Genomic DNA, 23482 nt, shown 5'->3' on the forward strand with positions numbered 1-23482 from the left:
AAAGGACCATGAGTCCAATAGCCTTGACATTTATTTCCCTCCCAGTTTTGCAGACTGAACGTGATAGCACCATCATGGACCCTAAATGCCATCCTATCTGTTCCCTCTGGGGCCCAGGAAAAGCTAGTAAACAGTTCTCAAGGTGGCAGTAAATTCTTAGGGCAAAGAGATACTGGCTGTCCCATGTAGAAATGGCAGGTCAACACAGAATGGGAGACACCAAGAACAGGAAGTCACCACAGGGAGGAATCCCTAAATAAGGTGAAAGAAATGGGAAGATGCCTTAAAAGGCAGCTGCAAACTCTCAAAGATTCTAACAACCAGAGGCTACAAAGTTCAGTCCTAGATGACTGCTGAACCAGCAGAGAAAGGAGAACAGGAACAGGCCTCTATGACACTGTTTATTTATTTATTTTATTATTTATTTAGTTTTTGTCTGTGCTGGGCTTCTGTAGTTGCTTCATGGAGGCTTAGTTCCCCCATGGCATTTAGGATCTTAGTTCCCCAGTCTAGGACTGAACCCACATCCCCTGCATTGGAAGGCAGATTCTTAACCCCTGAACCACCTATGATACTATTTAGAATAAGCAAGGCTGAAAAAGCAAGCACGTGAAGAGTGAGAAGGAATGAAGGACAGGGAAGCAAAGACCTCAAAGGTGCCACTTCTACTCCATCCCCCAAGCCCTAGCCATGAGCAAGGCAGGTGGGACTGAATGCTCACTCATCACCTTCACTTGGGTAAAGATAGCATCAGTCCAACAGACAGAGGTCTGGCAGGAAATGGAAGGCATACTCAAAAGGGTATGAGCAGAGCTCAACAAAGGAACCAATGCCCAAGAAGTGGACAGTCTTCCTGGCTCCACTGGAATTTCCCAGGGCCTCAGCACTCAAGGCCGTGCACACACTTGGTGGGACAACATGCCAAGGGTTTGGGGTAGAGCAGTACACTGAGACCCGCTTAAAAGCTGTGTGACTTTATTAAGCTTCAAGGACCATTTGTCTTCTCCATCCACACCTCCAGGACAGGAAGTCATCAGCAGTTTCTCTGTGTTACTGTTTCTATTAACCTTCTAGATACAAGATAGCTAACCCTTCTCTTGATCGCTGTCTGCCTGGCTTCATATCTCATCACCCCAGCAAATGCAGAAGTCCTCTGTGTTGTCCCTGTGCCTCTGTCTGGCACTCCAGTCCCCCTTCTACACTGCCATCTGAGTGACTGATCTAAAATATGAAAGTGACCATGTGATGTGATGTGAAAGTCGCTTAGTCATGTCTGACTCTTTGTGACCCCATGGTCTAGTTCATGGAATCCTCCAGGCCAGGATACTGGAGTAGGTAGCCGTTCCCTTCTCCAGGGGATCTTCCCAACCCAGGGTTCGAACCCAGGTATCCCATATTGCAGGCAAATTTTTAACCAGCTGAGCCACCAGAGAAGCCCCAAACCATGGTCCTCCTGAAACTGACCAGTGACTCTCAATTATCCACAAGATAATTGTGGCCATAGAAAGTCTTTGATGACTTGGCCCATGTCTTCTTCCCCAGCTGCAAATGTAGCCCCTCTTCTCCCTGCAATTTACATTTTATCATTCAAACCCTTGTGGTTTCTAGGGTGCATGCTGCTGTTCTATACATTTTTGCTCTGATATATTCTTTGTCTCCTCCCTGAAATAGTTCTTACCTCTTCTCTGAAACCCAGGACCCAGCACAGGGGGCAGGAAGGTCATTAGCTCAGGCTTCACCCTCACAAAGGGTAGCAAACATAGCCCTTTGATTTATCTATGTGCTTGTGTTTGTGTGTGTGTAAGTTGCTTCAGTCATATCTGACTCTTTGCTACCCTGTGGGCTGTAGCTCACCAAGCTCCCCCCATGGGATTCTCCAGGCAAGAATACTAGAGTGGGTTGCCATGCCCTCCTCCATGGAATCTTCTTAACCCAGGAATCAAATTGCATCTCTTATGTCTCCTGTGTTGCAGGCGGATTCTTTACCTCTGGGCCGCTGGGGAAGTCTGACTTGTCTACACATAAAGTTAAATGTAGTCACAGAGATGCAGACAGAAGTGAGAGATGAAGACAAGCTTCAGATAACTTTCAACTCAGGCCTGTTATTAGATCAATCTGCTGGGAGTGTTTTATAAAGAAATATTTTTAAAGAAATCCTTTCATTATTTTGTGATTTAAACAATTTCTATAAACCTCTTTAGACATTTTTCTAAACTTAAATTTTTTTTTATTATACCAGAAGTATCAAAAACTGGCAGTGACCTTCTCTTGACCCCGAGATGGCTGTTGACCAGTTCCCAAACTTGTCTTCTGAAACTCAGCTCCAACTTAGGGTTACTTCTGTACCCACAGAAACATTTTCCATTTTTCATGCACAATGGCATATTATGTCAAAATAATTTGTTCTGTCTTCCCCCTGAGACTTCATAGTTTCCAGAACAAGTTCTCCAAGGCACCAGGTGAATGAATATGAGATTGACTTCAGATGTTATTATAATAGTAATGATAATAACACAATATGGCTCAACAGGTAAAGAATCTACCTACAATGCAAGAGATGCAAGTTCATTCCCTGGGTCAGGAAGGTCCCTTGAAGAGGAACTGGCACCCCACTCCAATATTCTTGCCTGGAAAATCCCATGGACAAAAGAGTCTGGCAGGCTACAGTCCAGGGTGTTGCAAATAGTTGAACATGACTGAGCATGAGCATGGAATAATTATATAATAGAAAGAGATGCATTTCAACAAAGTGCTGGGCATCATTCATTGCTTTCTCACACATTTTAATTGAGTCAGTCCCCCCCGAAAACCCTGTGAGATGAGAAATCAAGCCTTAATAACACAGCCAATTAACAGCAGAACCAGGATTCAAACCCTGACAATCCAGCTTCAAAGCTAGTGTCAACCACTCTACCAGCAGTTCTCAAGCTTTGGAGTGGTAGCTCACTGGTAAAGAATCCACCTGTCAAGCAAGAGATATGGGTATGATCCCTGAGTCAGGAAGATCCCCTGGAGAAGGAAATGGCAACTTACTCCAGTATTCTTGCCTGGGAAATCCCACAGACCTTGGAACCTGACAAGATTCAGTTCATTGGGTCACAAAAGAATCAGAAATGACGTAACAACTAAACCACCACCAGAATCACCTGGAGAAATATTAATAAAGCACAGTTTAACTAGGCCCCATTAACAGAGCTTCTAAATCAATGCATTCATACTATGTTCTGGTGTTATGAAAAATAGTGAAGCAAAAATTTGAAAGCTATTTCATATAATTCTCTGAGGGTGGTTTCATCTCATTAACTAGATAATGATCAGAAAATAAGTTTGTAGCTTTTTAACAGAATTCAGCTTTAAAGAGGACTTTGCAAAGATTGAGTTTTCATTTGTAGTCATTGGTCTTTTTCTCTGGAAGAGAGCACAGAATTTTGAGACCAATTGGGTTCAAGAACAAAAGCCTGCTGACAAGCTCTGCATTTGCACAACTTCACAATGAGGAAATGAGTTTAGAGAAATAAATAACTGACTCAAGTTGCTGAGCCAGCAAACAACCCCTCCAGAGTGGCTGCCCTGAGAACAGGCTGAGCTCAGGACAGAACATTCTCCGATCAACTGTCTAGTTACACCATCACCAGCTCAGCACACTTCCCCACACCCAGTTCTTTCCAGCCTGGTTTATTCCTCTGTAAAAAGAAAAGTCCTTTGCTGCCTGGCACTTGTGATGCTTGCAAATCTGATGGATGGAACTCCTCTTGCAATGATCCACTTCTCCCATTACAACCATCTCTCCCCCACCCGACTCACCATTGGCAATATTTTTTTTTCGAATAGAGTGTCTCCTTACCTAAGTCTGGATTTGTTTTGAACTTGATTCTAGTCTGGATTTGCTTCAAAATGTGAATGATTTCTCACCTGCATGCAATTTTAGATCCACACTCATGATATTTTTATCCTCATTTAGTAGAAAGAATAATGGATACTGAAATAGCCACTTTCTAATCCCTGAAACCTGTGAATATGAGTATGTTAGGTTACATGGCAAAGGCGGGGCTTCCCAGGTGGCACTAGTGGTAAAGAACCCGCCTGCCAGTGCAGGAGATACAAGAGGCAGGAGTTCAATCCTTGGGTTGGGAAGATCCAGGGAGGAAGAAATGGCAATGCATTCCAATATTCTTGCCTGGAAAATTCCATGGACAGAGGAGCCTGGTGGGCTACCATCCTTGAGGCTGCAAAGCGTCAGATGTGACTGAGCACATTATTTCAATTTAATTTTCATGGCAAAGGGGAATCAAAGTTGCCAATGGAATTAAGCTGCTAATCAGCTAACCCTGAGATGGAGAGACTGTCTTGGATTCTTTGGGTGGGCCCAACTACAAAAGTTCTTATAAATTGAAGACAGAGGCGAGGTAAAGAGAACCAGAGATATCAGTGTGAGAAGTTGGTCTAATATTTCTGATGTTGAAAATGAAAGAAAAGGGCCATGAGCCAAGGAATGCAGGTGAGCTCCAGAAGCTGAGAAAAGAAGTGGCTTATTTCCTAGAGCTTCCAGAAGGAATGCAACCATGCTGACATTTTGATTTTAGCACAACGAAGCCCATTCTGTGGAGTCTGACCTCAAGAACTGTAAGATAACAAATTTAGGTTGTTTTAAGTCAGTTTTCCAGTAGTCATGTATGGATATGAGAGATAGACCATGAAGGCTGAGTGCCAAAGAGTTGATGTTTTCGAACTGTGGTGTTGGAGGAGACTCTTGAGAGTCCCTTGGACTGCAAGGAAATCAAACCTGTCAATCCTAAAGGAAATCAACCCTAAATATTCATTGGAAGCATTGATGCTGAATTTGAAGCTCTGGTACTTTGGCCACCTGATGCAAAGAGCCAACTCATTGGAAAAGACCCCAATGCTGGGAAAAATTGAGAGCAGGAGAATGGAGCAATAGAAGATAAAATGGTTGGTTGGCATCATCAACTCAATGGGCATGAGTTTGAGCAAATTCTGGGAGAGAGTGAAGGACAGGGAAGCCTGGCATGCTGCCGTCCATGGGGTTGCAAAGAGTTGGATATGACTGAGCGACAGAGAGAGAAGGCAATGGCCCCACTCCAGTACTGTTGCCTGGAAAATCCCATGGGCAGAGGAGCCTGGTGAGCTGCAGTCCATAGGGTCGCGAAGAGTCAGACATGACTAAGCGACTTCACTTCCACTTCTCACTTTCATGCATTGGAGAAGAAAATGGCAACCCACTCCAGTGTTCTTGCCTGGAGAATCCCAGGGACGGGGGAGCCTGGTGGGCTGCCGTCCATGGGGTTGCACAGAGTTGGACACGACTGAAGCGACTTGGCAGCAGCAGCAGCAGCAGCAGCAGTAGAGCGACTGAACAACAACAAAGCCACCAAACTCATGAAAATGTGTTACAATAGTGATGGGAAACTAATGTACTCTAAATCACAGATAATGGATCTGAGACTGAGAGAGTTTATAAAATTTGTCCAAGGTCATACAACCAGTAAATGATGAAACTAAAACTGAAACTCAAGCCTCTATATTCAGAGCCCCTATTTCTACTACTACGATAATTTGTAAAACAAATTCTAATCTCTTTTACATGACAGCTTTTCAAATATTTGTAAGTAGATACCATGTCTTCCCTTAGTCTTCCCTAGGAAAACCAAAAGTTTCTGTAAGCCTCAGGAGACAGTAGGAGGTACCCTGACCCTCCTGGAAAACATGGCGGCCAAGCTGAACAGGGTGCCAACGAGGCTGCAGCGCCACCTTTGTATGTCTCAATTCGTCCTTTGAAAAGTGGCATTTATAACTCATAAAATTTAAGCATTACTCTTTGAATTAGAAAAATGAGGTGGTAGTTTTCTTTTATTGGCAAATTGGCTGCGAACTTAATGTTCCTAAAAAATGAGTCATTTGAATTGGAACATTAATTTATTTGAGCAGCTGGGTCCACATGACTCTGAGAAAATGCCATTGCTCTGTCCCTACACAGATCATCCCCTAATGGTCTCAGCACCTGACTAGAGTAGTAATAGTTCAGGCTTCCTTCTTGCCCTCCCACCTGAAATCTCAGATGCTGGAGGTAATAACACCCTTTTAGAAGAGTGCATTTGAGAGTCCAACTTGCCACCTTTGCCCTGCTGCTACTGCTGCTGCTAAGTCGCTTCAGTCGTGTCCGACTCTGTGCGACCCCATAGACAGCAGCCCACTAGGCTCCTCTGTCCCTGGGATTCTCCAGGCAAGAATACTGGAGTGGGTTGCCATTTCCTTCTCCAATGCATGAAAGTAAAAAGTGAAAGTGAAGTCGCTCAGTCGTGCCCGACTCTTAGCGACCCCATGGACTGCAGCCTACCAGGCTCCTCCGTCCATGGGATTTTCCAGGCAAGAGTACTGGAGTGGGGTGCCATTGCCTTCTCCGAACTTTGCCCCACCTGGAGACATTAAATTTTGCCTGCAACTGAGGTTCAATAGTACCGCATGTTTATATTAGAGACAAAGTCTTCCCTGCCTCTGTAAGATCCATCCTATAAGAAAAAGTGGGAGGAAGATTGAGCCTTCAGCTCTGAAATAACCAACAGGGCCAATAAGAACTGAAAATACCTCACGGCTGGGGAAGCATAGATAAACGGACACACTCATTTCTCATAGAGGTGCTTAGCTTGAGTCCATGGGAGCCAAATGTAAAGTTCTGAACCAGCTGTTAAACACAGCCATTATTAAAAATTATATAAGTTTGCAACTTATATAAATCTATTAAACTATAAATCATATTAAAAACAAAGGCAAGAAACACTCAAAGCTCATTGCTTCCTCATTATTTTACCACCTTTTACTATTATCCCTTCTCTTCAGGTTATTTCTGTTGCTAGATCTATATGATTGAAAAACTATAACAGTGTGCCACTGAATAGCTCTCTCAAATTCTGAGTTCAGCAATGTCACATTGATGGCTTTACAATCAGCCATGGTGGGTGGATTTATTCCACAGATGTCAGTAAATCCTGTGAATGAGGGCATCTATCTCACCCCTGGCTGAGTGTCAAACATTTACCAGCGCATCACTTCCCATCAGTACATCCTTCCACCCTGCACCACACAAAACACTGCAGCCCGCTCACCTAGTGAAGACATGAAGACATCAGCTACATCATTTCATCCAATAATTATAAAGGGAAAGTAAACCTCTCTAGGATTTTTTTCTTTAAACTTTTTTTTTTTTTTTTTTGGCTTGGAAGGTTTATTCACACATTTATACATCATCTGTTTCCTCTTTAAATTTCAGAGTAACTTTGGATATTATAATATGGAGTTAGCATTTAAGGTATGCTATCTCAGAAAGGAGAATACTAGGAAATAATGAGAATTCTACAGTGTTGTTGGTGTTTCTTGGTCTGTGATGTATGGGACAGTGTGGAAACCTCGAGTATCCTCCTTGCTATATCACCTTTTATTTCTACAGTTCAGTTCAGTGCAGTTCGGTTCAATCACTCAGTCGTGTCTGACTATTTCCTACCCCATGGACTGCAGCACACCAGGCCTCCCTGTCCATCACCAGTTCCCAGAACTTACTCAAACTCATGTTCATTGAATCGGTGAAGCCATCCAACCATCTCATCCTCTGCCGTCCCCTTCTCCCACCTTCAGTTTTTCCCAGCATCAGGGTCTTTTCAAAGGAGTCAGTTCTTTGCATCAGGTGGCCAAAGGATTGGAGTTTCAGCTCTTGCATCAGTCCTTCCAGTGAATATTCAGGAATGATTTCCTTCACGATGGATTGGTTGGAGAGTCCAAGGGATTCTCAAGAGTCTTCTCCAACACCACAGTTCAAAAGCATCAATTCTTCAGTGCTTAGCTTTCTTTATAGTCCAACTCTCACATCCATACACGGCTACTGGAAAACCCAGAGCTTTGACTACATGGACCTTTGTTGACAAAGTAATGTCTCTGCTTTTTAATATGCTGTCTAGGTTGGTCATAACTTTTCTTTCAAGGAGCAAGCATCTTTTAATTTCATGGCTGCAGTCACCATCTGCAATGATTTTGGAGCCGAAAAAAATAAAGTCTGTCACTGTTTCCATTGCTTTCCCATCTATTTATCATGAAGTGATGGGACCAGATGCCATGATCCTAGTTTTCCAAATGTTGAGTTTTAAGCCAACTTTTTCATTCTCCTCTTTCACTTTCATCAGGAGGCTCTTTAGTTCTTCTTCACTCTCTGCCATAAGTGTGGTGTCATCTGCATATCTGAGGTTATTGATATTTCTCCTGGCAATCTTGATTCCAGCTTGTGCTTCATCCAGCCCAGTGTTTCTCATGACATACTCTGCATATAAGTTAAGTAAGCAGGGTGACGATGTACAGCCTTGATGTACTCCTTTCCCGGTTTGGAACCAGTCTGTTGTTCCATGTCCAGTTCTAACTGTTGCTTCTTGATCTGCATACAGATTTCTGAGGTGGCAGGTCAGGTGGTCTGCTATTCCCATCTCTTGAAGAATTTCCACCATTTGTTGTGATCCACACAATCAAAGGCTTTGGCATAGTCAATAAAGCAGAAGTAGATGCTTTTCTGGAACTCTCTTGCTTTTTTGATGATCCAACAGATGTTGGCAATTCGATTTCAGGTTCCTCTGCCTTTTCTAAATCCAGCTTGAACATCTGGAAGTTCACAGTTCACGTACTGTTGAAACCTGGCTTGGAGAATTTTGAGCATTACTTTGCTAGTGTGTGAGATGAGTGCAATTGTGTGGTAGTTTGAGCATTCTTTGCCATTGCCTTTCTTTGGGATTGGAATGAAAATTGACCTTTTCCATTCCTGTGACCACTGCCGAGTTTTCCAGATTTGCTGGCATACTGAGTGCAGCACTTTCACAGCATCATCTTTCAGGATTTGAAATAGCTCAACTGGAATTCCATCACCTCAACTAGCTTTGTTCATAGTGATGCTTCCAAAGGCCCACTTGACTTCTTCAAAAGATGGGAATAGCAGACCACCTGACCTGCCACCTCAGAAATCTGTATGCAGATCAAGAAGCAACAGTTAGAACTGGACATGGAACAACAGACTGGTTCCAAACCGGGAAAGGAGTACATCAAGGCTGTACATCGTCACCCTGCTTACTTAACTTATATGCAGAGTATGTCATGAGAAACACTGGGCTGGATGAAGCACAAGCTGGAATCAAGATTGCCAGGAGAAATATCAATAACCTCAGATATGCAGATGACACCACACTTATGGCAGAGAGTGAAGAAGAACTAAAGAGCCTCCTGATGAAAGTGAAAGAGGAGAATGAAAAAGTTGGCTTAAAACTCAACATTTGGAAAACTAGGATCATGGCATCTGGTCCCATCACTTCATGATAAATAGATGGGAAAGCAATGGAAACAGTGACAGACTTTATTTTTTTCGGCTCCAAAATCATTGCAGATGGTGACTGCAGCCATGAAATTAAAAGATGCTTGCTCCTTGAAAGAAAAGTTATGACCAACCTAGACAGCATATTAAAAAGCAGAGACATTACTTTGTCAACAAAGGTCCATGTAGTCAAAGCTCTGGGTTTTCCAGTAGCCGTGTATGGATGTGAGAGTTGGACTATAAAGAAAGCTAAGCACTGAAGAATTGATGCTTTTGAACTGTGGTGTTGGAGAAGACTCTTGAGAATCCCTTGGACTCTCCAACCAATCCATCGTGAAGGAAATCATTCCTGAATATTCACTGGAAGGACTGATGCAAGAGCTGAAACTCCAATCCTTTGGCCACCTGATGCAAAGAACTGACTCCTTTGAAAAGACCCTGATGCTGGGAAAAACTGAAGGTGGGAGAAGGGGACGGCAGAGGATGAGATGGTTGGATGGCGTCACCGATTCAATGAACATGAGTTTGAGTAAGTTCTGGGAACTGGTGATGGACAGGGAGGCCTGGTGTGCTGCAGTCCATGGGGTTGAAAATAGTCGGACATGACTGAGCAACTGAACTGAACTGAAGGTGAAGGTCATGAGATAAATCTTGATTATTGCTCTTAATAAAGGAGCTTTTTTCCCAATTTTGGAGCCAATCCCTGGTATTTTGTAATAGATTTGTTTTCGGGAGGTTTTGTTTGTTTGTTTGTTTTGCCAGTAAAACTTCTCCAAAGATTTGGCCCTCTGGTGCATTATGGAAACAGGATTCTTAGATGTCTGTCTCGCATAATAACCTGGTAGTGCATTTCTATTAACCTTCAAGTTAATCCTTTTTATATGGCATTCTACCTCCTTAAGAAACATTAGAGCACTTTAGAATTTCTTAGTCTTTTAACCATTTTTGTTTGCTTTTCCCACCATTTTGTTTTGTTATTTCCAAAACATTCTATACTTCCTGCCATTGCTATTAACTTAACACTCCTTTTTCTGCTCAGTTGACAAGTCCTGGTGAGTACAATGAATTCCACCTTCTCGTTGACTTTGGTTCCAGTGAAAGGTCCTTGGGAAAAAGGATCATTGGGCTTCCCAGGTGGCGCTAGTGGTAAAGAATCCACCCGCCAGTGCAGGAGACCTAGGAGAAGTGGCTTTGATCCCTGGGTTGGGAAAATCCCCTGGAAAAGGAAATGGCACCCCACTCCAGGATTCTTGCCTGGAAAATTCCATGGACAGAGAAGCCTGGCCGGCTGCAGTCCATGGGGCCGAAAAGAGTTGATTGAGATTGATCACAAAGGGTCATTATTTTTAGGAGTGAGTTAGGATCTGTTTTGGCATATCCAGCTTAATAATTTTCTTTTCTTTTCTTTTGGAAGGTATGACTTGTCAACAAGGTTAACTCTGACTTTTCTAGATGAGTTTCTAATCTATTTGTTCAGGGGATGGACTGGTCTTGGACAGAGGTTAGATAGTCATGAATTATTCCTTCTGACAAAAGAAGGAAACTAGCAGGATTTCAAGTATTACTATCAAGGAAGAAAATGAGTGAGGAAGAAAATAATAGAATTTCATGTGAGGTAAGTCTACCTGCTAAGAAATAAAGTGTCTTTTTAGTAGGTGACAATGATTGTATATCATGAGAAGGAAGGAGGACTTAGTTAGCAGTAGCCTTTACTAATTTCTTTCCTGGTAGCTCAGATGGTAAAAGCATCTGCCTACAGTTTGGGAGACCTGGGTTCAATCCTTGGGTTGGGAAGATCCCTTGGAGAAGGAAATGGCAACCCACTCCAGTACTCTTGCCTGGAAAATCCCATGGATGCAGAAGCCTGGTGGGCTATAGTACATGGGGTTGCAAAGAGTCGGATACGACTGAGTGACTTCACTTTTCTACCAATTTACCTGCAGTGACTATTAACCTACAACCAGGAAGTTGAACTTTAAAACACAGGGTCAAGAGAAAAACTATAGCAAACTTCTGTCTGAAAAATAACATGAAACTGAGTCAAAATGATAAGGGTTTGTCCAAATTGTTTATGCATGGTTATGTAGAAAGGCTTAAGATATTAAGCTGACCCAGGGTAAGAAGATGCCAAAAAACTAATCACTTTATTTTTCTAAAATTTATTTTATTGAAGTATACCAGCATCAGAGTCTTTTCCAATGAATCAACTCTTTGCATGAGGTGGCCAAAGTACTGGAGCTTCAGCTTTAGCATTATTCCTTCCAAAGAAATCCCAGAGTCAATCTCCTTCAGAATGGACTGGTTGGATCTCCTTGCAGTCCAAAGGACTCTCAAGAATCTTCTCCAACACCACAGTTCAAAAGCATCAATCCTTCGGCGCTCAGCCTTCTTCACAGTCCAACTTTCACATCCATACATGACCACAGGAAAAACCATAGCCTTGACTAGACGGACCTTAGTTGGCAAATTAATATCTCTGCTTTTGAATATGCTATCTAGGTTGGTCATAAGGGGCAGGAGGAGAAGGGGACGACCGAGGATGAGATGGCTGGATGGCATCACGGACTCGATGGACATGAGTCTGAGTGAACTCCGGGAAATGGTGATGGACAGGGAGGCCTGGCGTGCTGCGATTCATGGGGTCGCAAAGAGTCGGACACGACTGAGCGACAGAACTGAACTGAACTGATACTTGATTTACAATGCTGTGTTAATTTCTGCAAAGCACTTGAGGTGTATACATATGTGTGTGTGTGTATATATATATATGTATATACACACATATATTCTTTTTCCGTTTGCTTTTCCATCATGGTTTACCACAGGATATTGAATATAGATCCCTGTACAATTCAGTAGGACCTTGTTTACCCATCCTATATATAATAGTTTGCATCTGAAGAGCTAATTTTAAAATCACAAAATGCCAGCTCACATTTAGGTTCCAAGGCAGAGATTTTATTTCCAATAATTTGATTAAATCACAAAGAGATCTGGTGATTTTAGAACAGCTGGTAACTAACTGCCTGCAATAGCTATCACACCTCAGAAATCCTCTTAATTTACTCTGAATTAAGTCTGAATAATTGGCCTGGAAAATTTTTGAATGGTTTTTAGTCTGTCCAAAATGAGGGTAACTCAGTAAATCCGCGTTTAGGATAGATCTTGTCATAGGTGATATATTTTGTTTTGACAAAATTGTAACATTCCTTCTAACTTAAAGCCCTTTCTGAGTTAAAACTCTTAAGAAGATTAATGAAGTTAATTAAGAGGGCTCAACTCATCTTCAGAATCTAATAAGAGGTCATCCACATATTGAGTAATAGAATTGCAAGGAAAGTTAAGATCCAAAATGTCCTAGGCAGGGTCTTATAAAAAAAGAAAATCAGGAGGGTACTTCATTAAATCACTGAAGCATAACTGTCAAGACATATTGCTGAGTTTTCCAGGAAAGGATGAGTAGGATTAAATATTTCAATCTAAACTAAGGAACTACTAAAGAAAGCAGATTTGTACTCATAACACAGATTTATAAGTCTAAAATATGTAAACCCATGATAAAATAACACTTGGGTTGAGTATCACAGGGAAGTAAGGAAAGGCTATTTTACGTATGACTCCAAGATCCTAAGCATGTCTATATTCTCACCCACCAAATTTCAGGCTGCTATTGTGGCATCCAGCTGGTATTCAGGATGTGCTATGGCACCTTGGCATATTAAGTGTCTTGAGCTGAAAGAGTCTGAGAAAACAGCAGAAGCAAGAAGGTCACTCTGACCTCCCCTTCACTTGTCCTTCTCCCCTAAAAGCAAGATATAAATTTCCCTTATAAAAGGTACCCTCCCTGTACCAGGAAGAAGGAAGACATTTGGGAGAAAGAAATCTGCACCAACAAACTTTGTTAAGCTAACCCTTATCTTCCTAGTTATCATTCATCATTTACTACATTTAACCCAAATCCCCTTGTCTTGTCAACTCTTCACAAATGAATTGTTTCTTTGTCTAAAAGCTATAAAAGCTTCCTGCACTAGTCACCTCTCAGGCCTTCATTCCTTTGCGAAGGCTCTCAGGTCCATGTAAAAATTTGATAAAATGTGTTAATCTGTCTTGTCAGTTTAATTTTCAGACCCAACCAAGGACCCTAATAGTGTTGAGAAAAACTTTCTTCTCCCACAGTCCATTATCAAAAATTTCTTTGCAAAACTGTCATTCAATAGTTAAAGAAATTTCAACCTGTGAATTTAAGAGTAGAGGGCTAAGTGGGTACTTGGTTCCCCCTGCAGAGCACTTTTGGGCTTCCCTGGTAGCTCAGACGGTAAAGAATCTGCCTGCAATGCAGGAGACCTGGGTTCCATCCCTGGGTTGGGAAGATCCCCTGGAGAAGGGAATGGCTACCCACTCCAGTCTTCTTGCCTGGAGAATTCCATGGGCAGAGGAGCCTGGTGGGCTACAGTTCATGGGGTCACAAAGAATCAAACATGACTGAGTGACTAACACACTCAGAGCATTTTTATTACCTCTTGAGAAACCTGTGTGTAGGTCAGGAAACAAAAGTTAGAACTGGACATGGAACAACAGATTGGTTCCAAATAGGAAAAGGAGTACATCAAGGCTGTATATTGTTACCCTGCTTATTTAGCTTATATGCAGAGTACATCATGAGAAACGCTGGGCTGGATGAAGCACAAGCTGGAATCAAGATTGCTGGGAGAAATATCAATAACCTCAGATATGCAGATGACACCACCCTTATGGCAGAAAGTGAAGAACTAAAGAGCCTCTTGATGAAAGTGAAAGAAGAGAGTGAAAAAGTTGGCTTAAAGTTCAACATTCAGAAAACTAAGATCATGGCATCCGGTCCCATCACTTCATGGGAAATAGATGGGGAAATAGTGGAAACAGTGTCAGACTTTATTTTGGGGGGCTCCAAAATCACTGCAGATGGTGACTGCAGCCATGAAATTAAAAGACGCTTACTCCTTGGAAGAAAAGTTATGACCAACCTAGACAGCATATTAAAAAGCAGAGACATTACTTTGTCAACAAAGGTCTGTCTAGTCAAGGCTATGGTTTTTCCAGTAGTCATGTATGGGTGTGAGAGTTGGACTATAAAGAAAGCTGAGTGCCGAAGAATTGATGCTTTTGAACTGCGGTGTTGGAGGAGACTCTTGTGAGTCCCTTGGACTGCAAGGAAATCCAACCAGTCCATCCAGGACCCAGTCCTGGATGTTCATTGGAAAGACTGATGTTGAAGCTGAAACTCCAATATTTTGGCCACTTGATGTGAAGAGCTGACTCATTTGAAAAAACCCTGATGTTGAGAAAGATTGAAGGCAGGAGGAGAAGGGGACGACAGAGGATGAGATGGTTAGATGGCATCACCGACTTAATGGACAATGGAGTTGGGACAATGGAGTTTGAGTGAACTCCGGGAGTTGGTGATGGAAAGGGAGGCCTGGTGTGCTGCAGTTCATGGGATCGCATCAGCGACTGAACTGAACTGAGCACTATCAAAAAGTTTATTCCTGGGACTTGGTGGTGGTGTGTGCTAAGTCACTTCAGTCATGGCCAACTCTTTGTGATCCCATGGACTGTAGCCCACTAAGCTCCTCTGTCCAAGGGATTCTCCAGGCAAGAATACTGGAGTGGGTTGCCATCTCCCCGGGAATCTTCCAAACGGAGGGATTGAACCTGCGTCTCCTCCATTGCAGGTGGATTCTTTGCTACTGAGCCACCAGGGAAGCCCCTCCCTGGTGGTCCAGTGGTTAAAACTCCACCTTCCAACACAGAAGGTGCCAGTTTGATCCCTGGTCTGGGAAATAAGGTCCTACATGCTGCAGAGTGAGGCCAAATTTTTTTAAATAATAATAAAATTTTAAAATCTATTCCAATGACTTCTTTGGAAGCTTCTTCATGTTAATCAAAAAACACAGATGATTGAAATTTGCTCACTTTTTGTTCTAAGGTGCCTGTCTAATGAACAATTGTGTTCTTATCAGAAGCTCCCCACTATCATTCTGCTGGACCCCTGCTTCTGAGTTTATTCCACTATAATCCTAACCCATGCACTTATATTCCTAAGTGATGAGATTTCACCAGGAATAAATTAGAATTACAGTTAAGCTACTTCCTGATTCCTAACTTTCAGGAATGATATGAGATAATAAATACTTGTTGTAATAAGCTTCTTCAGTTTTAGGATAATTTGATAATGAATGGAGTGATTATTCTTCTTTTCATTTGTTTAACGGGTCACATATTATATTTATATACAAAAACATTATTGTGTCTGTTTTATAACTTTTCATTTAAAGGCTAAAACTGCAACAGTTATTTGTTTATTCATTAATTTTAATTTTTTCCAGGGTTAATTATGCCCTGGGTACTCTGCGCAGCTTTGATGAAGAACTTAGAAAGATGTTAGATAAGGCATTTAGACTCACATGGAAACCACTTAATAAGAGTTAATTGGGCATTATTATCATTGTTGTTATGGATAGAAAGATCAGTAAGTTTCTTGTTGGAAAGGATGTGGAAACAGTATGTACAAAGGACATAATGGATCTGGGGAGCACTTATTCATTTATTTAGCATCTTAATGTGTCAGGCACTATGCCAGTCATGGGCAGAATTATTCCACCAACACTGTTCTTATGGATCTTATCATCTAATGGAAGAGAAAAATAATAGATAAGTAAAGAGATAAGTATAAGCAGTAATAGGTACTACAAAGGAAGAAAGAAGGATGGAGAGGAAGAGGATGACAGGAGAAATCTACTTAAACAGGATTTAGGGAAGGCTTCTAGGAAAAATCAGTATTTATGCTCAGATCTGATGAGTGAAAAACAGATTTACAAACATGGTGAAAAGCAAGGTCTAAGTCGTGGGACAGGACCGGTACATCTGAACTGCAGAGCGTGTGCCAGGAACATTGAGATGTTAGGAAAACGTTGTTACAATGGATTGGTTATTTCAGTAAATTTTCTGGACAAATTATCTGAGCCGGGAAATGGTTCCTTATCCATATTGTTTGGTAATATTTTGTCACATTGAAAGTGTTAGTTGCTCAGTTGTGTCGGACTCCTTGCGACCCCATTTACTGTAGCCCACCAGGCTCCTCTGTCTATGGGATTTGCCAGGTAAGAATACTGGAATGTGTTGCCATTTCCTTCTCCAGGGGGTCTTCTCGACCCAGGCATAAAACCTGGGTCTCCTGCATTGCAGGCAGATTCTTTACCATCTGAGCCACCAGCATTATTTGTCATCATTGCATTGTCTACCCATCACAATGCTTAATAAAGAATGCATTGGAGCCACTGCAAATACATTCGGGGCTCCAAAGAGGAAAGGGCAGGAGAGAATAGATGTGGGAATCACCAGCTGGGATCGTCAGATGAGACCATTCAGAAAAAGGCACTGTATGTCTGCATGTCTGTTCTTGTCTTGGAACTAGGTTCAACTGCACCGTTTCTCTGTACTCCACATACATGCGTTAATATACGGTACTTGTTTTTTCTCTTTCTGACTTACTTCGCTCTGTATGACAGACTCTAGGAGAGAACAGATGTGTAGACACAGTGAGGGAAGGGGAGGGTGAAATGAATTGGGAGATTAGGCTCGGCATATATAGACTATCATGTGGAAAATAGCTAGCTAGTGGGGGCTGCTGTGTAGCACAAGGAGCTCAGCTCAGTGCTCTGTGATGACCTGGAGGGGTGGGGGCGGGGGAGGTGGGATGGAAAGGAGGCTCAAGAGGGAAGGGGTACATGTATAATAGCTGATTCACTGTGTTGTGCAGCAGAAACTAGCACAACAATGTAAAGCAATGATACTCCATAAAAAAAGAGAGAAAGGCAATGTAAATTATATCCCTGTCATAACAAAATATGTGGCTATGTATTGTTGCCAGGCAGCAAGGAAACAGATATTACAGGATGGAAAATTAGAGACCCTTGTTGTGCTTTGGCTAACCATTAGATAAAACTGGCACTTGTGATGACTTAAAAGGCAAACCTATAGCATTGGGGCAAGTAGTTAGAAAAAAGCAGAGTGGAACTTCCCTGGGGTCCAGAGGTTGAGAATCCACCTTGCAATGCAGGGGACAAGGGTTTGATCCCTGGTCAGGGAAGATCCCACATGCCGCAGGGCAAGTAAGCCTGGGTACCATAACTACTGAGCCTATGCTCTGGAGCCCTCAAGCCATAACTACTGAAGCCCTCGCATCACCACTAGGGTAGCCCCTGCTCTCTGCAACTAGAGAAACCCTGCATGCAGCAACAAAGATCCAGTATAGCCAGAAATAAATCAATCAATAAATATTTAAAGCAACAACAAAGTTAATTTAAAAAAAAAAGAGTGATGATGTGCATTGGCTGCTTTATTGCTGTTTTTTGGCAAGGAACTACGAAAAATAGTGAAACAAGAAAAACGACTTACAAGTAGGTAATTCAGCCTTGTTTTATGAACTAAGACCATACCCTGCAGCCCAACCGTTTCTATGCACCAAAAAGCAAATTACTATGCAGTCTCTCTAAAAGTCTCCACTGAGTATCCCAATATTATTGGCCAGACAACGGAAGTCAGCTGAGCAGAAAAGACCAGCTAAAGGGTGCTGCATTCTCACGTAAACCCGGTTTTCCAGACGGCTTCAAAGTGGCTGCCACTCAATTGAGGGATGGAGACGTGGGCCAAGCACAGAAACTAGTAAATAAGATGCTGCTGCCTTAAGAAGCATAACAAGAGTAGCTCTTTGGCTATGAATATTCTTGTGTGAACTAACAAAACTAAAAGCAAAAATACCAAAAACCATGTTTTGATGAAATTTCATCACCAATGTTGTAAGCACCCCTTCAGAGGCCACATGAAAACCCATTACCCAAAATTTGGTTTGAATGTTGAGACTAATAACCATACACACATCAAGAGGGAATGAAAAGGTTTATTATTCACATAATGAATGAGACTTTCTAGGAGAGTGGAGCAGTTCCCAAGCAGATCCAAAAATGACTTGACTGGGTTGGCTTTATTATTCTTAGGGTGTGGGGCAGGGAGAGGGCTCCTGCGAGCAGGCCAGGGCTTGTATGATTTGAACTTCCCACCGAGTCCAAAGGAAGGGGTACCCAGGCTCACTAATCAGCTTGCCCAGATATGGAGCAGAAGGGGAAAGGAAAAGAGGAGCAGAAAGGGAAAGGTGTTAGCACCCCAACATCAAAAACAGAGTCAGACTCCTTACTGCAGTCAATTAAACACCAACCCTATAAACTTGAAAAATCTACATCGGTTCAGTCTCTAAAGAAATCTAGGTCTACTCCACAAATCTGCACCAGCAGGTGAGGGCCTGCAATAGCTGTGATGCCTCCCAAAAGCTTCAGATGTGGCTATGGAGTCTGATGAGCAAGCATCCCCTAGAAGTCCAAGTAGAGGCCAGAGAGGACCGTGGACAAGGGAGTTTCTCCCAGAGAGAAAGGTCTAACCAAGGACTGTACATCTGCCAGGGCAGCAGATCTTTGTCATCCCTGCCCAGATTTTCATTGTAGCATGGGCTACTGACAGCTGCCCATCATTCCTGTCTTTAACTCTAGTATCATTCTTCCCTTTTCCTTTTTACCTGGAGCTTTAATAGGACATATGTCCCTCTAGCTGGGGACAACATGGCCCAGTCTTCCTTGAAGCAAGGTATACTTATGTAATCAGTATTCACGGATGGACTATGAGCAAAGTGATGGCTGGAACTTCCTAAAAAGGAAGCTTTGGGTTGGCCGAAAAAGCTTGTACAGATTTCTCCAAAAGGTTAATACCTTATGAAAAAACCAGAATGAACTTTTGGTCAACCCAATAGCTAGCTCCCAAATTGCTCGCTTTTCATGGTCTGCAGGATGGGTGAGTATCTTTGAGCCAGCTTTGACCACGAGATGAATAACACCTTTGGTAATGAGAGGACAAAGTAGACAAACTTGGGTTCCTGCATTACCTTAAGAAACAGACCTGCCCTCCCTGACCTGGATGACTTCTCAATTATGTCTGGATTGCCATATGAGAAAGAAAGAAATTTCTGTCTTACATGAGTCATCATATTTGGGGGTTTCTGCTCCAGCAGCTTATACCATTTCCTCATTTATATTTACAAAAAAGAGAGTTGAAATATTAAGAAGTTTAAGCTTCTTTGTCTTCTGTGATCTTAAAAATGTTGTTCCATTGAATTTTATCTTTAATGATAAGTATAAATAGAGTACCTCAAATTTAACTGGCTACAAGCAAGGAAGACTTTAAAACTATATGTGAACTCAGTAATTCAGCGTGCTTCTCCTTTTTTCCAAAAATCAACCTACAGAATATAACCAGGTATACTCTTTGAGCCTAAATAGAAGCATTTATTTAATATAAATGGATGAGTAAAAAACTGGTAAATAAAAACTCACATCAATATATATCAACTTCCCTTACCAACACGTATGTTCACGCACTGTTTTTATCAACTCCCTGTAATCAATTAATTACACATTATTGGATTTAGATAAAATGGATAAAGAGACTTCATCTACACAATATATCTCCCACAATGTAATGCAAAGACGTTGACTTTCTCTGAGGCCCAGTTTCATGTTACTCTGTGCTTCAGAATGGTTCACTTTGTTGCTGAGACAACGGGGATGCTGCAACAGAAAACTGGGATTGAAGTCAAGGCACTGTAGCTGCCTCAAAGGATGTCATAAATAGTGTGTTCAAGGCTTTTTTCACAGTGAAATCTGTAACACTTGAAATGGAAGAAAAATATCTTACTCATCCAACACCCTAGTCTTCCACAGATGACAATGGTTCTTTCAGTTAGTCGAGTTTTAAATTTAAGAAAACATTGCTATGTGGACCCAAAGTCAGGAAATCATCAAGCCACTAGTATCTTTCTTAGAATGCTGAGCAAAATAATTGAGGGAAGCTTGTCCTTACATTCCAATTTGGCTTTATTCTAACAGAAACACGTCTGAAGAATATAAGAAGAAAGCAAATAGAGTGTATGTTGTCAGTTTTTCCTCAACCAAAAATTTGTACATCTCTTGTAAGCAAAGGTTTGATTCTACATGGTAAATAAATAGAGGAGCTTAGATAGTCACTTAGATGTGATTGATATTTGGAATCTGAGTTTATGAACAGATGCAAAGAAGTGTTGTCTCCTCCATGAACTTTTGATAAAGGCACAAAGAGCTCAGCAGCAGAGTGATGTGAGCTGGCTTGCATCTCCAGGCTTGTCTAGGCAAACATTAACAACTGCAGCAATATTCTCATTTTAAAACTGAAAACATCAAGGCAAGGACAAAGAAAATAAAATTAACTGATTTTGATCATTTTTTTTCCTGACCTAAAAGAAAAATGAAAACAGCATTTAACTAAGCTGAAATGTGTCCTTCACATCATGTACATTCTACTGCAGAGAGACAAAAATCCATCAAAAATAACCTGAACAGATGAATAACGAGGCACAGTGCTCTTAGAGCTGGGACAGGCCTTGTTCAGAATCACCTCCGTAACTTAAGAAATAATCTGGTGAGAAACATGGAGTGTAGGGAGAATGTTTTCCTCTTTGAGGGTTCCTTGTTGGAGAGTCACAGAAGTGACTGGACACTGAGTTAACAATGCAGTTTTTCCTTTTCAAATAGGAGTCTAAAGGTACTCTTTCATACTAGAGACTGGGGGTTACATTGTGAGGTCAAGATTTGTGCAGGAATCCCTGTGTCCAAGTAAAAGTTTCACCTAGCAAAATCAAATGAAACCCATAAGACCCTTTTTTAAAACCCTGGTGTTCAAAGCATAAAAAAGGAACTAGAAAAGAACACAGACCACTCTACTTTAATATTTTTAGGTAGCATAAATCATAATAGTTTGTATTCTACACTGTACAATTATATACTGTTACTTCCCCGAAGAAAATTAACTTCTATAGGATCTTCTGAAACAGATGCTCCATACAGCTCAGAGCTTGACCCTGCAGCTATTGCTACGACACGTGGAAAACAATCGATGAGGTTCCAGGTCTTCCAGTTGTGCCTGCTTCTGCTGTCATTGAGGGGAAGCCTCTCGGAGACCTCTCACAGCCCCTTCCATCTCCTGGGCCGGGAAGCAGGCTCTGCAGGTAGATGTGTGCAGACGAGAGCAGCTGCTGGGCTTCACTTCCCACGAGCCGACTCCCCTTAAGAGAACTTGCGCTTCTTCATCGCTTCTGCCTTGACTGCTAGGCTCTTGGCACAGATGGTCAGGACCACAATGAGAACACCCACCACGAACGTCACCAGGGGCCAAAGGAAGCAGTGCAGGAGGACTATCTCGTCATGCGTGCGATGCAGGAGCACGTCGTCTGGTCTGCAAGACAGTGGAGAAGAGGAAAGAAAGAGCAGTCAACTGCCTGGGCATGGCAGAACTCTTCACAAGTGGAGCTCAGCTTGCTTTCTAGCCCCAAGGGTATCACCATCCTGGAAAATGAAGACTCCACGCTGGCTATAAATACTGTATTTTGTGCTTCAAATCCATTACAGAAAGGTCTGAGGTCCTGAATCAAGTAACTGGTGCATATTATTTATAATGCAATTTACATGTGAAATGTCAAAAGTGCAGCGATCTCTTTTTCTATTATTTTCCCCCATTCTTAGTTGCTTAACATATTCCATTTTCTCACTCATCCTTTAACGTCTGCTGACTCAGTCTAAAAATTACTTATGAGCTGGCGCTGTCAAACAAAACCAGACCCAAAGGATGTTTTGCTTTTTACCCTTTCACACATTTTGCCCACCTCCCCAACGCTCCACCTCTGGAAACCACCAATCTAATCTCTAAATCTATAAACTTGGTTGTTTGTTGTTTTTGTTGTTTATACGTGTTGACATATGTAGATATAATTCCACATGTAAGTAAAATCGCATGACACATATAAAGACATTTGGTTTTCTTTGACTTATTTCACTTAGCATAATACCCTCAAGGTCCATTCATGTTGTCTAAAAAGGCAAGATTTTGTGTTTCTTTATGGTTGAATAGTGTTCCACTATATGTACTATATATATATATATATAAAATCACATTTTCTTTAGTTCCTCCAATTGTTGGACACAGGCTGTTGCCATGTCTTGGCTATTGTAAATAATGCTGTATTAAACATGCCAGGTACATACATCTTTTCAAATTAGTGTCTTCAATTTCATCAGGTAAATACCCAGGAATGAAACTGTTGGATCATATGATGGTTCTTTTTAAAAAAATTATTATTATTATTTTTTACTTTACAATATTCCAGAAAAATAAACAACCCAATCAAAAAATGGGCCAAAAAACTAAATAGACATTTCTCCAAAGAAGACATACAGATGGATAACAAACACATGAAAAGATGCTCAACATCACTCATTATCAGAGAAAATCAAAACCATAATGAGGTACCATTTCACACCAGTCAAAATGGCTGCAATCCATGATAGTTCTAATTTTTATTTTTTGAGGAAATATTTCCATACTATTTCCATACTGTTTTCCATACTTCATACTGTTTCCATAGCGGTTGCTCTAATTTACACTCCCCTCAACAGTACACAAACAGTTTTTGTTCCAATCCCAAAGAAGGGCAATGCCAAAGAGTGTTCAAACTACTGCACAACTGCACTCATCTCACATGCTAGCAAAGTAATGTTCAAAATTCTCCAAGCAAGGCTTCAACAGTATGTGAACCTTTCCCTTCTCCACATCTTTACCAATACTTATTATTTTTGTCTCTTTGATTTATTCTGACAGGTATGAGGTGATATTTCATTGTGCTTTTGATTTGCATTTCCCTGATGATGAGTGATGTTGAGCATCTTTTCATGTAACTGCCAAATGGTCTTAATTTACACAAAAAGTCAGCTAATAAAAAGGAACACATTTGAGTCAGTTCTAATGAGGTGGATGAAACTGGATCCTGTTATGTAGAGTGAAGTAAGTCAGAAAGAGAAAGAAAAATACTGTATGTGCTCAGTTACTTCGGTCATGTCCGACTCTTTGCAGTCGATGGACTGAACCCTTTGTCCATGGGGTTTTCCAGACAAGAATACTGGAGTGGGTTGCTGTACCCTCCTCCAGAGAAATATTGTATATTAACGTATATATATA

The 23482-nt window shown here is 41.6% G+C and overlaps 1 protein-coding gene across 1 annotated transcript in view; it reads right to left on the reverse strand.

Moving 5' to 3' along the window:
• Window positions 1-21184: 21184 nt before the first annotated feature.
• The window catches only part of KCNMB4 (potassium calcium-activated channel subfamily M regulatory beta subunit 4), a 75324-nt gene continuing 73026 nt past the window's right edge, over window positions 21185-23482 (reverse strand). Inside the window, exon 3 of the mRNA XM_052640759.1 lies at window positions 21185-21706. Coding sequence (XP_052496719.1) covers window positions 21538-21706 — 169 coding nt within the window. The 3' untranslated portion in view covers window positions 21185-21537. The remainder of the gene's footprint in view (window positions 21707-23482) is intronic.

Source organism: Budorcas taxicolor, chromosome 5 (assembly GCF_023091745.1).
Source record: "Budorcas taxicolor isolate Tak-1 chromosome 5, Takin1.1, whole genome shotgun sequence".
In the NCBI taxonomy this organism is placed as follows: domain Eukaryota; kingdom Metazoa; phylum Chordata; class Mammalia; order Artiodactyla; family Bovidae; genus Budorcas; species Budorcas taxicolor.